The sequence below is a fragment of the Melanostigma gelatinosum genome, assembly GCF_949748355.1.
Source record: "Melanostigma gelatinosum genome assembly, chromosome: 20".
In the NCBI taxonomy this organism is placed as follows: domain Eukaryota; kingdom Metazoa; phylum Chordata; class Actinopteri; order Perciformes; family Zoarcidae; genus Melanostigma; species Melanostigma gelatinosum.
Window position 1 is genome coordinate 10958348 of NC_136653.1, and position 16020 is coordinate 10974367.

Sequence of the window (16020 nt, forward strand, 5' to 3'; positions counted from 1 at the left end):
TGTGAATGACGTTGCAGACCAGAACCAGGTGCTGCTTCAGACCATTGAGGATCTGCAGAAGGAAGCTGACTACAAAGTCTCCAACTGGGGAATAACGCTCCACACCTGATCGTATATTGGACGTAAGGTTTTTATAAATGTTTTTTTTTTGTATTTAATGAAGTAGTTGGCCCATCATTATTTTTAAACAGATGCACAGTATAGTCTTCTTTATGGTATTTAATTCCTTGATGTACATTTGTCTTCAGGAGAACAATCTGCAGGAAATACAGTCAGGTTTTCAATACATAAAGAGCATTAGAATATTTTTAGAGACGTGTTACACAGTATAAGCATAATGGCAAACATTGTACTACATACAGTACAATTTGGAGCATGTGACCTACAACCTGAAGATTCCCACTACTCCCAGGTGACACACTCCAAAGGTTTTAAATATGAATTTTAGGTGTAATTATATATACAAATAAATGTACTTTCTTTCATATTACCTTCCTGTTTAACCTGGGGCATATAGTATTCTGTGAAGAAGCATAGCCCAGCGATAATCCCCCCCCCCCCGCAACACTGAATAGGATAAGCGGTTTCGGATAGTGGATGGTTGGATGGATAGAGAAGCATATGTCAATAGGATGAAATGTCTATTCGTAAACCCAATCTATATGAAAATATCAAACGGGCATAAACACAGCAGAATTTATACAGCATAGAGAAAACAAGAGGGAAAAATAACAGCTCATGGCTGTCTTTTATGCAGTATCTATTTCCAAGATCCTTTCTTTGTGCACACTTCTCGAGGCCAAGGCCACTTCAACTTCACAGATTAAAAGCGTCAGGGATCACACTGAATTTGGTTAACAGTTAAGAAGATGAAAATCCCTCATTGTTTGTACAAAGCAGGATCAGCATAGAGTAATGGCAATATAGAGAGCCATGCAACACTTTTCTGTTTTTATTGACGTCAATTCTTTGCAGAGACTGGTGTTAAAGATGCAGTGAATTATTCAGGATGAGATGAGACAAGGAAGGAGTCAAGCAGAGACAAGTCCCCTGTTCTTGTCTTTTAACACGGTGGACCCAAACATTCTGGAGGAGAGGATGGATTAGCAGACATTTGTAGTGAACTGGAGATGGAAAGTTGTGTGCAAAAATGCTCTTCCATAGTTATTTTTTCTTCTCACCCCCCAAGATTGCAGCAAGGCAAGGCAGGACTATAAAGACATCACCACTTGATGTAGTGACTTTAAAGTATTGTTCCATTTCAGTTATGGCCAGGCTTCCATCAATATTCGCTCTTCTGAGTGGATTTCGCTCACGGAAAAGTAATTATGGCCTTTTATCCATCAAAGTACTGATCTGCTCTTATGGAGAAGGTCAGAGGGATGTGGCTTTGTGTGCGCTCTGCACTGGTCAAAAAGATCATTGTAAGACGATGCTTAGCATTTGTTAATGCTGTCCATTTTTTACTTTCATGATTGTGAAACTTCATTCTCCTATATTGCATTGCTTTGGCAACAACAAATTCAAGAACTCAATCTGCACAGTTTCTCTTTCCTATGAATTCCTCAAGTGCCTCTATATGCCGTCATATGTATTTGTTTTTGTTGCAAAAATGCATGTGTACTGAATGATGAGAATGGCCAAGACCTTTATCAGTTTTCACATGTGTTATCAGTCATTGAATTGTAGGCCAATTTATTTCGCGCTCTTGCAGATAATAATAAAAAAAAAAAAACAGTTTAAAAAGAAATGGGTAAAGAAAAAAATCTGGAAAAGGGATGAAATGACGTTCTCTTAGTTGCAAAGAGTCCTTCAGTTCATTTAGTTGCACAATGTTGTTGTTGCTCGTGAAAACAGCAGCTTCATTTGACCGCCAAAGACACAGCGTGTGGGAACATAACGGCTTGTTGCCGTACTGTCGACCCATCTTCTGAGCTTTTGAATCTCCATTTTCACCCATCTTAAACGATGCTCTCACTGTCTGTTTATGTTACTTTGTATGTTTTCCGGGTCTAGATTGGTAGACAAATACAAACAAATGGACTGTTTCACTCAACAGTCTATTAGGATAGCCAGGGGACAACAGTGTGTTTCTGCTCTGATGTCCATAATGTGAAATCCAATCAAATGAAGAGCATTTAGAGCTACTTATGGACCGTTCCACCATGTAAACGATGCAATGAGCTCTGTAATAGGAGCTTGGCTAACGTCTGATTGAATCGTAGTGTATGGTCTTGTTGATGCACAATAGGGTTGAACTGTAATGGACACGAAACAGAGTTTGTTTTGTGGTCGTAATATCATGAAATCCAAGTCTTGTGTTCTCTTTTCTAGACTGCTTCAATTAGCCTGTTGTCTATTTGTCATCCATCGGCAGACGGATGTAGCATCATCATGTTCCCTGCATACAATATAAACCTGAATTAAACAGTACTTTGTGAATAATACTAAATGTCTATTTTAACCTGTGGTTACAGGGCAATGACATCCGTACGCGCAAGTTCAGTTCAATATGGAAGTCATTGGAGAATCTCTTTAAAATGCAGTCAACTTCTCCACTTTTATTGACCAATGTGACTCTATGTACTGACTCGATAAACTCCACCAAATATGTGCTCCACCCAGGTTAAAACTTATTTTAGTAATTCTGTGGAAAAAACTACAACCACAGTCATTACACTGAGGTTAATTTCATCCTGTGTAGTATTCATTGACACTATTTACTGTGGAATAAGGATGTAGTTGTATTGTGCCAGTGGCAGCTGAACTCTAACGCATCATTGTTTCACTCAGAGATTGATTGGTTTCTGTTAAGTAGCTTTCCAAGCTTTGAAAAGATATATGGAAAGTGCTGAACTTTCTTTCTGTTGAAATAAAAGGCATTATTATGAGCGCAGAGTTTGGGAAACTTCCTCACAGTAATTTCCTCCAATCGTCTGGTTCATACTCCCGTTGGACAGTCTTTTTGGCAGCTTAAGGATAAGTAATCATGTAATGCAATAAAATCGTCACTTTATTGACCTCAGTCGGAATATCTTTTTTTCCTTGCGTCATTCCAGGCACAAGGGCAGCTACAGAACAACTTCTGGAGCTACTTGTGTTGGCCACTTGCCTTTTATAAGACGTGTGATTAAGAAAACATAAATAACGCTGCTTGAAGTTAATATGTTCTTTCATGTCGTCATATTTTATAACAGCAGGCTGCAGATGGTAAGAAGGTTGATTGGTTGGTAATTGCTTGTTAGACTCTTTTTCCAGATCTATTGGACATTTTGTGTGTCTTTGTGCGCGCACACGCAATACGTGTAGTCGGTGTAAGTTTGTCTGTTGGGTCGATTTTTTTAAATTCAGAGTTTAGCCCCTGGGCTACAGGGCAGGATGGGGGACTGTGAAGGCCTGAGAGGGATCAGTGTAGATCAGAACAGATCAGTCGGGATCATTTAGGATCACTGGCCCACTCTTTGATCCACTCATCCTGTCATCTCACCATTCCCACACAATTCTCAAGTTATTACCATACCAGCATATTCATAAGATCCATTGAGACTGGTGCTTTGTTGTGCTGGGGCTTCAATTGAAAGTATCCCGTTTTGTTAGCTTACCTTGTTTATCAGAGACAAGGTTAAGAAGACCTCATTTATTTTCTCTTTTTTTCTACCTGAGAAGAAACAAACTGGTTATAACGAGTGACGAATACAAATTTGCTAACTGAATGCCGGGAATGTCTCCAGCTGTGATGAGAGTCTCCAATTTATTTTGTGTGATTCACAAAGTGACTATTTATGACAGTCCCCATAAACCACAGAACGGGGGCTATTAATGCGCTCAGGAACCAAATGAGATAATTGGTCTCATGACTTAATCCATGCTCATGAGAACATCATTCTTCCTGACATGTGCAGCACCCCTCTATGGTAGCCCTCTTAAGGCCCATTTCAATGAAACAGTACATTAAAGAAGCAGAATGTAAGCTATGGCGTCGCCGTCGGATGAAAACCTTTCTGGAATTTGCAAAAACAGCCCTCTTTTCAGAATGATCCCAACTTTTTGAATTCACAGGTCAAAATCACACATGCAGATGCACGACGATTGAATCATAGTACCACAAATGCATGCATACCCTTTTCCCAATCGCACTATCGCTAACCCGATTAAGAACAGAATTAGGCCGGCGAGCCTGTATACTATTCACGCCTGGAGCGTAATGCAAAGAAAGAGTTGCTCCAAACCTGGTCTGACCCTCTGGAGTAGTGACTGCTCTGCCCAAGTCAATGAGAGAAGGTGGAAACTCAATTCAGGTCTGCATTAAAAAACAGTCTCTGAACTGTGTGACCTTCATCAACCCCCTCTTCTCTCTCACACACACATACATACATTTGCTTGTGTAGCAGCTGCTTGGAGGGAGAGTGAGAGAGCAGGGCAGGTCAAGGGGTGACGATGGTTGACTATGCTAATGCTGTTGTTAATGACTTTGCTGTGAGTGATAATTGATCGTCTTCATTACCATATTAACTTCTCTGCCCCCACCCCAACCCCCACTCTCTCTCTCTCTCTGTGCAGTAATGGATGCCCCTGTTTGATCCTTCAAATAATGAACTAATTAGCTTAATTACAATCAATAGAGGTGCCAATACCGGGTTAGACATCTCAGGGATGCTGTCTCTATCTGCAGGGAAAGGAATTTTCAGAAAGAGGTGGTGAGAGAGGATGGATGGATGGTTAGAGGAGTAGTACATAAACAACAGGAAGGGTGGGAAAAGGTGAGGGTGCAAGAGTAAGAGAAGACAGGGACAGGGACGGGCAGAACACGAGGAAGAGGTTATTTGAAACGAGAGCATGACAAACACAATGAGGTGAGATGGGTATGAACAAACGGACAAAGAAGAAGTGGGACGGTAGGAGTTGGAGGTTTGAAGATGGTAAAATGTAAAAATGAGTGGGCAAGGACAAGAAAGCACGAGAGAAATATCCCAGAAAAGGAGGGAGCCACGGAGAGGGGGGAAATAAACGAGAGAGAGAGGGCAAAAGAGGTTCCTAATGCTGATTTATGAGTGCTTGCCGGTCGTTAGCTGGAATAAATGGCTTGTAGGAGTGGCTGCAGCATTACTCCCTGTACAGGATACTAAGTGCATTGTAAGGTCAGCCATAAGGCCAAACTTGCATGTAGTGCTCTGCCCTTGTAAACCTTTGTTAATATATCAGCCAGACCTGTAACTACTCCATCTGATACACATGGACGACTGTGACTCCTGTATGGTAATTCTTTTCATTTCACTTTGATTTTGGGAACAACGCAGATGTTTAGTGGACACAACTTATGTAGTTGGACAGCACAGGAATGAAAAGCACATCCTGTGTTTGGTGTGAATGTAATTTAGTAAAAGGCAGCGCTGCAACAATGAGTCAATTCATTGATTAACTGATTGCCAGGAAACTAATCTGACAATGTTATTTAGCCATTAATCATGTAATCACGTCTATAAAACAAGAAAACGTGCTAGCAGGTTCAAATGTCAAATCTTTGGTTTTGCTGCTTTCTTCAGTAAAGTGAATATCAGATATGGACGGCCGGTCGCTCACCTTGTGCAATTTGAAATTGTCATTGGATTTTTTTTGTAATTTTATTGACGCGATCAATCGAAGAATTACAAAACGTTAATAAAAATGTGGTTAAGTTATTAGCAGCCCTGCTACAGTCCTTGCTCAGGCGTTTTGTGCACAGTCTTGTTGAATGAACCTGCACACGGTAAACACGCTGCTTCTTTCAATGGACAGAGGAAGTTAAAAGGTTTGTCTTGCAAAGGGTTCGCATAATCTATAAAACAGGCAGACATCTGCCAACCGTACAAGGTTGTAAGTCAAGCCCCTTTCCCACTGGACAAAAACCCCTCTAACGTCTGGCTTTTGTCTTTGGTGGGAAAGTTTACAATTTGCATTCATTCCCGGGACGAACAATTCTGCAGGAGTCACGTAATAGTATTTACTGGCAGTGATGGGAACATGACACTCTGGTGGAAGTGCAAATGTTTGCCCTTTTTCCTGCGCAATGCTATGTGACACACGAAGTTGTATTTAATCCGTGTTGAATAAAATGGATTTGGACAATTTTTGTGTAATTTATTAACGTACAAAACAAACAATTAATACGCACTCCTCAAAGCCACCAGTCTCCAGTCAGACAAAAGTAATTTAGCCTCGCCGGTCATCGAAACACATTTTATTCAAACTCAACAGAAACAAAAAAAGAACTCATCAAACCTGTCTTAGTCTTTCTACTTCAGCAGTCACCAACTCTGGTTTGGTCAAAATAAACCCATAATTAACAGAGTTAGATATGAAAAGAAACAGTATTGTTGAGCTTCTCCAAGCCACCTGAATGCATCGACAGATTCTGTAACTTTACCCGACTGACCATCGCAAAACACACTTAATTCAAACTCAAGAGAAACAAAATAAAAATGTACAAACTCTAGTTTGAGAGTGGGATGGACTCTCAGGTCGGACAGTTATTTTCAGAAGATGTCGTAATAAACGGTCAGAATGTCGAATGAAAAATGTAATCAACTTGTGTGGGTATACAGAGTATATTTATATGAAGGTTTGAGTGCATTTTGATGCTGTAAAAGTTATTATAAATATGGCACAGAAACAAATCCCAGAATGTAAGGCTGCAGATGTGTGTTTTTAGTTCATCATCACAGTTGCATCACTTTACACTTGCGTCAAGCTCACTCTGGACAAAATGAAAGGCCACATTTTCAGTCCACGTTCTCTCTAAACATGCAGCCCATGACACAAGCCGCTGGCGTGTTCCGTCCAGTCACCATCACCGCGAGTCGCGTTATCTTACTTATTTTCATTCCTCGCTCTCCGTTGTGATGCGGTGGCTCACACGTCGCTGCCTTTGTTTTTTCTCCTCTCTTGCTTTCAGTTGACCTAGCTCCAGACAAAAGGAATGGAGGGGGAGTGGGGGAAATGGAATGATTGCGTAAATGGCTGGCTATTTTCAGAAAGAAAAGAAGCAAAAAAAAAAAAAAGTGAAAGTGAGGTGGGGAAGAGGGGGGGGGGGGACAAAACAGGGAAGAGGAGGCGTGGGCGAGGGACAAGTGGATGAGACAGGAGGAGACAAGAGGATGTGACGAGGTTGAAAGCGGAGCGATTCTGTGAATGACTGTTGCTGTAATAAGTTGGCTTTGTTTGTTTGTTTCTAAGTAGAAGTACAGCTGCCATTTCTACTTTTAATATTATATTACAGTCGTTCAAATACTTCTACCAGTGAACAGATCCACAGGCAGAGGATTTGTTTGACTGCCGGTACATTCCACATCCTTGCTATTCTGTACTGGGGACTGCGACGGGATGACTTTAGGAAGGCTCAGTACTGCTTGTTATGGACAGAGCACCTTCTATTCCAACACTTTGCATGTGCCCGTTCTGTTTGTCTCAAAACCGAGTGAGAACACGTAGTTGTAACTAAGATGTGATGCAACATCCATGCAATGCGCTCTCTTTCTCTCACTCTGCTGATTGTGACCATTACTTTATTCGTGTATTTCCTCACTACTCTTTAATGGTGTAGCTGTAGTTCAAACAATAAAAAAAAACAACGACAACCTGCATTCAGATTCAAGCAGACAATCGCATGCATGCCCTCCCTCTAAGAAATGAATGTACCGTGCTCATAACCTTCACTGGGCTCATTATCATAGATTGCAGGCCTTTTCATAAAGCTGAGACCACTGGTGACGGATTACCAACGGGATGGCCACACACACACACACACACACCGTGATCCATAATGAGACCTTATTCCGGACACTCAACCCCAGCTGCCTGTAAATTACAGCCGCCACTCTGCCATACATACTTAATCAGCTAATGTTGTTTTATTCCTTTATTATTAATTTGCTCCTGTTTCTGATTTATCTAAAGCGCCCTGCATCACACCAGTATTTTGTCTCCTCTACAGTTCAGAGAGGCAGAGCGAGTCCATGTGCTTATTCATGTACTTAGGGGATTGCATCTGTAATGAATGGACCGGCTGTTTAGGCATACACGACACAGCCTACTACTCACCTTAATAATGTAAGCAGGTCGTAACTCCTGCTAACCCAAGGGTATATAAGGCATGCGTACACAGACACACACTTTCACACGCCCAGCCACACACAGTCTACCTGTATTAGCCGCCGACCTCTATGTGTGCCATGTCTTCTCACTGTCACATTGCAGCTGCATTAGAATATGAAATGTTTTGTGAGTGGGGGAGAAAATCGTGTGTGTATATCTGATCGTCTTTATGTTTGTTGGTTGGGGGACGCAAGCACACTTTGTTTGCATTAATAAGATCTACTACACATTTAGAAAATCATTTTTTATACACTGTTACATTTAAAAGGTGTTTAAAGATAGTAACTTATTGGACTTATCAGTAAAGAGTGCACCGTGAGGTAAAGAGTGAGGTATAGGGAGTTAACAAGTCAGTCTGTGTTCAGCATTTGTTGTTTCCTGTATTAAGTGGAGTCCTAAAAAAACAACGAGTTCCCGCGGCAGTCTTAAAGTAGCCTGTCTGCCTGTATCATGCATCAAATATTAACTTCACACATAATGGGTTCAATCCCATCTTTCCGTCCGCACCAGCTCCTCTTTTTGGATGTTTTTTGCTTGTTCTTGTGTGTATAATTTGGTCACTGCCCCATATCCTGCATTCACGTAAACACACAGTTGCACACATACCCGTACTTAAGACGAGCACATGCATAATTGAAACACACACACACACACACAAGCTCATACTTAAAGCAGACACACACATACGCTCACACACAGGGCCGTGTGTTGACCTGTGAGTCATTGCTGTCCGCATTGATTTCCTTTTCCCAGAGTGACCCCTGTCACCACAGCGATAGAGTGGCCGATATTTCACCAGCACAGCCGGCTCCTTCTCTCTTTCTCTCAAAGCCCCTTCTCGCTCTCTTTCTGTAAGTCTAAGACTCTCCCTGTACTTGCATCTCACTTTCTCTCTTCAACTCCTTCTCCGTACCCTTTTTTTCCCCTTTGTCTCATCTGTTTATTTTCTCCATTTAATGGTCCTATGTAATGAAAAAGCCAGGTCACTGTAACTGTTTACCTCTCTTTTGTGCACCATTCATTTATAGTGTTTCTTTATGTTCTCTTTTTGTACAGATACAGTATGAATTGACCCCACAACAACAATTTTGACCCATATTATTCACCCGTCCTCCACAAACCAATGTTAATTATGGAGAGATGCAGGCAGACAGGGTAGTGACAGGGTTATTTGAGTCCAAGGAGTTGTACTATATCTGGGAATGAACAGAAGACTGTGTGTGTGTATGTCCGTGTGTGCACTTTCATCTAACTAAACTAAACTGTGCTGTCTCTTCATCTCAATGTCCTGACATCCTGTGCTTCCATTGCGTCAAATGTATTATTTTTTTTTTTTAAATCCCCAAACAGGACAGCCAAATTATTAAGTCATTAGAGTAATCATATTTCAGATTTCATCTTCGATTCTTTTCTCTATATTTGATTCTGTCAGCTTTTTGATTTGATTTTGGTGATTTGTATGCCGTTGGCCCCGTTTTGAAAATGAGCAAAGGAGAAAGTGGAGACTTTTTTTTTTCTTTCATCAATCGTTTATGCAGTTGCATGCTGTGATTTTATTTTTTTTTAGTTTTATTTTCCTGTTCTTTTTCCCGAGACGGTATTACCATGTTTCTGTGGTCATAAAGAGGCAAATTCCAAGCGATTAGTTCAACTTCATCACAGTTTACAGCACTTGGAAAATGTTTTAAAGAATGATTTTCCTGTATTGAGCGTGAGCAGCGTCTAATTGATTAATAAAAGTCAAAATTGCATTCGGCTGAAAATGTAACTCCTCGCATCAAGTACAGTATATGTTCCCCTTTATATAATTTATAACATGTTGTTCTACTTGGTATAATGTTCTCTATACTAATATACATCGATACTAATATACATTACACTATCTCCGCATGTCCTTAACAAATGAAGAAGCATTGCTGCACATGCCCCATGTGACTAAATCTGTTTGCCATGTCTTTGTCTCTCCAAGGTGTCTGAGGTCGATGTGAGGACTTTGTTGCTGGATGAGCTTGTTGGACCAGCGTCTCAAGTCCCCCACAGGTATTGATGGATATCGCCAGACGTGCTGTATGCCACTCTTATTATGAGTTACTCAGCTGCCCTACATCAACAAGGATTTTTTTTTTTTTCTCAGTAAAAGTTTACTCTTGATAACTAATAACTTCTTCGTAAGAACTTCATGAATCGACCACACACTCTCACACAGGTCCTCTACTGCAGAGAGAGGTAACAGTGTTGGCCTCAGGGGCTCTGTCTCTCCGGAGGGAGTTTGAGCTCCTGAGGGAGTCACTGGAACACCACTGTCCCCATGGCATATGCAAATCCCTATATGATATTTCCCACCATGCAGTGCTCCAAGGCCCCGAAAGACTTGTTCTGTTTCTACTTTAGACCTTTCCTGAAAGACAGATTCTCATTTTAAGTTTCACACATTTTGACAAAACTAATGAAAGGAGCATTTTCTGAATCTAAATCTGCATGCTCATACATATGTGCCTATTCCAGATGTTGCCATTGCTAGTTAGACACCTGGACTTACCAGACCAGGGAGAGGTTTGATATGCAAATCACGTGAGTTCCAATAATCCCCATCGCTTGCTCAAGGTTAAGTTACCCAGTGTCAAATCGAGCACAACCATCAAAACCATCCTGCAAATAAAACATTAAATTCAATTGAAATTGGCACTTTAATACTACTTCTTAACATTAACTTTCCATTGGTGTCCTGTACTGACAACATATAAAGTACTGTATTTCTGCCAAATGCTATATCACACAAGTTGACGTTGTAATGGTTAGTGTGATTACACGAAATAAACAAACATAATATTATATTCTAACGCTGTCATATGAAAACTAAGAACACATCCAAATATGGTCGGAAGTAACCAGACAGTAGTTTGACAGCCTGCAGTGCAGCCAATTAAAGCACCAGGCAGAGCAGGAAAGGGTGGTCTGGCACCATGTGGCACAGTTGAGTTTGTGGCTGTACAGGCTTTCTTTGGCAATCCTGCGAAAAGGCACTGAAGGGCATGATGGATCCTCAGCCAGTGTTCTCGCTGTCAGAGACACGGGGATTTGCATCACACCTTGAGCGTTTTAAATGGCTGCACATATACCGTAATAATAATGAAAAAAAAAATGAAAAAATGAAATGAGTAAATCGGGTCTCATGAAAAGAGATGACAGGCAGGTTGAAACAGTGGGTGAGTGTGTGTGTGTGTTTCTTGCCACCAGCGTCAACATTAAACACATCAGATTGAAGCCACCCTCCAGGGTAGCATCACTCAGCCAGGTGTGTGTGTGTGTGTGTGTGTGTGTGTGTGTGTGTGTAAATGTGTGCGTGTACATGGTGGAACCTAAGTCTTTCATCTACTTTTCCATTTCCTCTGGTTTTTTGTTTATCTCCAGCTTTATTTATATATTTCTGCTCAAATGGTGTTCCGAACACACACGCACACACACACACACACACACACACACACACACACACACACACACACACACACACACACACACATTGATCTATCGATGTATTGATGTGTGAGTGGGTGTCAGTTTTTTTATTTCCCATCTCCCTCCAATTTTTTAATTATTTTCCCTTTGTATAATCTCCTGCAGAGTTGTTTCCTCTAGAGTTAACTTGAGTGCTGTTTTCCTTTGCTTAGGTTAAAAAAAATAAAGCTTTGACAGAATATCCTGATTCTCATTTGGGAAAGGTAGGAACTTAACTTATTTCGCACTCCGGCAGTATCCCTCAGTGTAACTGTTGTAATTCAACTCCAAACTTTTCTTTGTTAACAAAAGTGATAAGATATTTAGGCTTCGGAGACTGGTGGTTCATTATTGTTAAATTATTATTTTCCTCATGGCTGTGCTTGTTTTTCTGTTTGTCTCCTGACTCTTTCCTCACCGTTACAGTAGTGGATGCACATCACTTTCTCTCGCTCTCGCTCTCTCTCTCTCTTTCTTTCTTTCCTTCCCACTTCTCTCTCAGGACGTGAGGAGGATATGTCTCTTTTTCTCCATATTGACTTTCCCAGGTCAGGCTCCTCTTCTCCTATTAGGCCAAGCTAACTGATCAATACGCAGGCCTGGTGGGCTGCTGTGTGGACATGCAGACAGGCATACACAGCGGGCCGTGCCCAGGCCAATTGCCACGCTCATTAACACACACACACGCAATCATAGACACACACACACACACAGCAGGACACGTACAGTACACGCATCTACCCAATCGCACACGTTCACAAATATAATTACATGTAAAAAGAACAATGATACAGCTGACTGTAGATTCTAACATTCCTACAATCTGTTATAAAAAATCGCTAATCTGAACACAACAAATTTCTAAATCAATCAGTTCTGTATGAATCTCTAAGTCGTCATTGAGTTGGTTGCTTCTCTGTCAAATCTGAAGATGTAACAAACTCCTCCTCTCCTCTCAAACCTTCTCCTCTCTTCTCCTCCCCTGCTGTTTTCCCAGCTGGTGAATTGTGACATCTGCAGTGCTGCATGGATAAGCAGCTGCCATAGATTGAGGGAGGGAGGGGGGGGGGGGCATAGGAGACAATGCAGGAGAAAAGTGAAGGGGGGGGGTGCCAAAGCGAGGGATGAGGGGCACTGACAACCAGCAACAGTTAGGTGTACAGCAGGGGAAGACAGGATTGTGTGCGTGTGCTCGTGCATGTGCACATACTGTATGTGCATGTCTACGTGTGAGAGTGTATATCTGTGCTGTGTGTGTGTGTGTGTGTGTGTGTGTTCATGGCAACGTGCCAGGCGGTGCCATCTGGCTGCTTGACAGAGCTCTTCTCATTAACAGGGAGGTTAATTGCTGTGGCAGCACCCAGGCTGTGCCAAACACCACCCTGGGGACCGGAAGCAACTTACGATCAGCATGTTTGTGTACGCACATGCACAAATGTGTGTGTGTGTGTGTGTGTGTTTAAGCATAAAATATGGCACTGGCAATCTTAAAACACTTTGGTCAACATTAAAGTGGTTAACAACAAGCTGCTGTATAGTGGCCCTGGCATGTGAAGAGGGCAGCGTAGCCTACCAGTGTCCCGTGTGGGTGTGTGCGCAGACAAGTGTGTGTGTGTGTGTGCTTGTGCATGTATGCCAGGCTACATGCATGTTTATATTATTCTTATGAATTATGTCTTGTTGCTGTAATGATGTAGAAAGAATTGGGTTTACAGAGCCAATGTCTATGGCCCTGGGGGCAACATGCATACCGGCTCACACACACACACACACACACACACAGGACAGGGGGAAGGAGTGGCAATTTGCATGTTATTACTGCATATTCATGACTAATTTTGTTAGCCTTGCCTAATAGGCCTGAGTGACAGCTTGAGATATCGAGAGCCTGCTTTAATATTACATACACTAACGGTGATACACACACACACACACACACACACACACACACACACACACACTTCAGTCACATTCACTCGCCCTGCTCTCTTTGTCCACACAGTAATCATAACAACACTTAGGGCTCTAAATAGGAATTCCCTGTTCATCTGTTGGTTTGACATCGTGTCATTTGTTTAGCACAACTGCTTTATTGTATATAACAATACAGTAAATCATATCGCCTCATTTCTTACGTACATAATCATGACCTGATGTGCACATACATGCACGCGCAGTGAATTAATACATTTGCATTTTGCCTTGTTGCAGGTCAGAATGTGTTGCAGGTTTTCGTATTCATTTGACCAAAAATGAGTTAAAAACTACAAGAAACAACAAAATGATACTCCTTATCTCAACTCGCGAGTGTTTTCTGCAGTACACATATGCATGTACACACTCATACGCACAGACCTCTAAACCCACCCTGAGTATAGGGATGAAATTGGTTGCAGTTACTGTTCATTCAAAACCCTTTTTCTCTTCTCGACTTGTTCCCGTTTCAGACCGTTCGTCTCGAAATAATCTCCTAAATTTGGGGTGATTTCAGTATTTTTCCACCAAACTGACGGGTGAATGCGTTTTTAAAATGCTGATAAACAGACCAAGCTTCTTCACTCCATCTAACAAGCCCCAAAATAACAAGAGAAATCATGTTATAATGCAACTGTAGACAGTTTTAACCTTTGTAAAAGTTGAGGATTGATTTTGTGCATATATTTAGGGAAAGATTGTCTTTGTCTCCACATTTATACACCCATAAAAGCGTACACACAGTTTTTGTTCATTCTTTTTTTTTAAACAGATTTTCTCAGTGAAATGCTCAGCAAAGTGACAATTCATAACAAAGGAACAGTGTAGTTTGAGTGGAATAAAACCATCAAGTGAATTGATAGCACAGAGCACGCACACGCACTCCTTCCCATTCTCTTCTCGACACGGAAACAGACGATAATCTAAAGTCAGTTTGTTCACTCTCCTCTGTGGCTTTCACTCCATTTGACTGAAAAGTTGTTTTTTTTTCCTCCTGAAGTGAACGATTTAACTCTCGGCGCTCTCGATCCACTCACATGTCACTTTTGTCAAATCTTGCCTTCCCCGTCCCTGCTCGGTGCCAACGTGTAGACACGCTTGATCAAATGTGAGTTTACCATTTTTAATCTGCGCAAAGTTTCATCAGAATAACTCCTCTCATGAGGCTGGTAAATATGAAATAGTGTGTGTGTGTGTGTGTACGTGTGCGTGCATGTGTTTGTGAAGAGTACCGCACAGTGCCGTGTGATGTGTTTTCTCCCCCCCCCCCCTCTTCTTCCATCTTGGGTGTGTGACAGCTGTCACTGGTGACTCAGAAGGTGTCTGGGCAGAGTTAACATATTTTCACCGCTGGGAAACAAACGCACACACACACACACACACACACACAGACGCATATCAGCTCCAGTTGCTGTCACCTAGCACAAATTTCACGTTATTTTATGTTGGAAAGCATTGCATGCATTTATTTAAAATCTTAATTACCCATCAGGGTTCACTCAGTGTTAGTTTAGCGTCTCATGTTCTGTCGTTTTTGATACAGCTATCCAACACAGCTATACAATGATATATATATCACCATATGCTGTGTTTAGATCTGTCATGTTATTGTAATTTACTGTAATTGTGATCACATTTTTTTTTTTATCCAATACATATACTGGAAACTGTACCAGTGAATATATCTGCAACTTGTATAGTATTACAAGTGCAGTGGTGGTTTAATTTCACCAGTTTTTCCTGTAAATCTTTGCCATGCATCATACTGTCTCTCCTTTTCTGTCCGTCTTTCTGCTTTAGTATTGGTTCCCTGGTCCAGATCACATCTGAGTTGGAAGACCGGAAAATCCAGTCGCAAACCGAGGACATGGTCATCTCTGATCTGGAGACGGAGCTCAGAGAGAGTTTCCAGCAGAAACAAAAGGTAATCCAGCTGGACCTTGAGTTCATACAAAGGATAAACTACAAGATCACACCACAACATGTCATCAAGACATATGTCCAGCCCTCAAACTTCTGCCTCTTGGTTAAGGTCATTTAGCTTATTGAAAGTCTTTCCTCTGTTTCTCAAAATTCAATTGAGTACAGTACATTGCATACACTGTATTTGGACTGACTTCCCTTATTTCAAGGTGTTCCTCAAATAAGTAAGCCTCTAATGTAAACAACAAAACTAAACCCTATCATTCCAGCTGATTTTTGTTGCCACAGTTATAAGACTGTCTACACAATTACATTACTTGTTAAGGTGAATTTCTCTGCAGGGAGCTTGTTATTCGTTAGAAGCCTGTCTGAGAGGTGTAGAAGTCTTTTTTTTTTATTTTTTTTTTTTTACGATATTGGTTTGGCAGCTGTGCTAGAAGCGCTCCATGTGCAGCCAGGTTTAACAGGAAGCCGAGGCGTGGGTGATGAATTGCCGGC

General features: G+C 41.4%; 1 protein-coding gene across 1 annotated transcript in view; it reads left to right on the forward strand.

The window, feature by feature from the left end:
• The window catches only part of LOC306794305 (uncharacterized protein), a gene marked incomplete at its 3' end in the record, with an annotated part of 50188 nt that continues 34168 nt past the window's right edge, over window positions 1-16020 (forward strand). The window contains exons 1-3 of the mRNA XM_079292342.1: window positions 1-122; window positions 10100-10170; window positions 15400-15523. Of these exons, the coding sequence (XP_079148468.1) occupies window positions 10134-10170; window positions 15400-15523 (161 nt within the window). The 5' untranslated portion in view covers window positions 1-122; window positions 10100-10133. The remainder of the gene's footprint in view (window positions 123-10099; window positions 10171-15399; window positions 15524-16020) is intronic.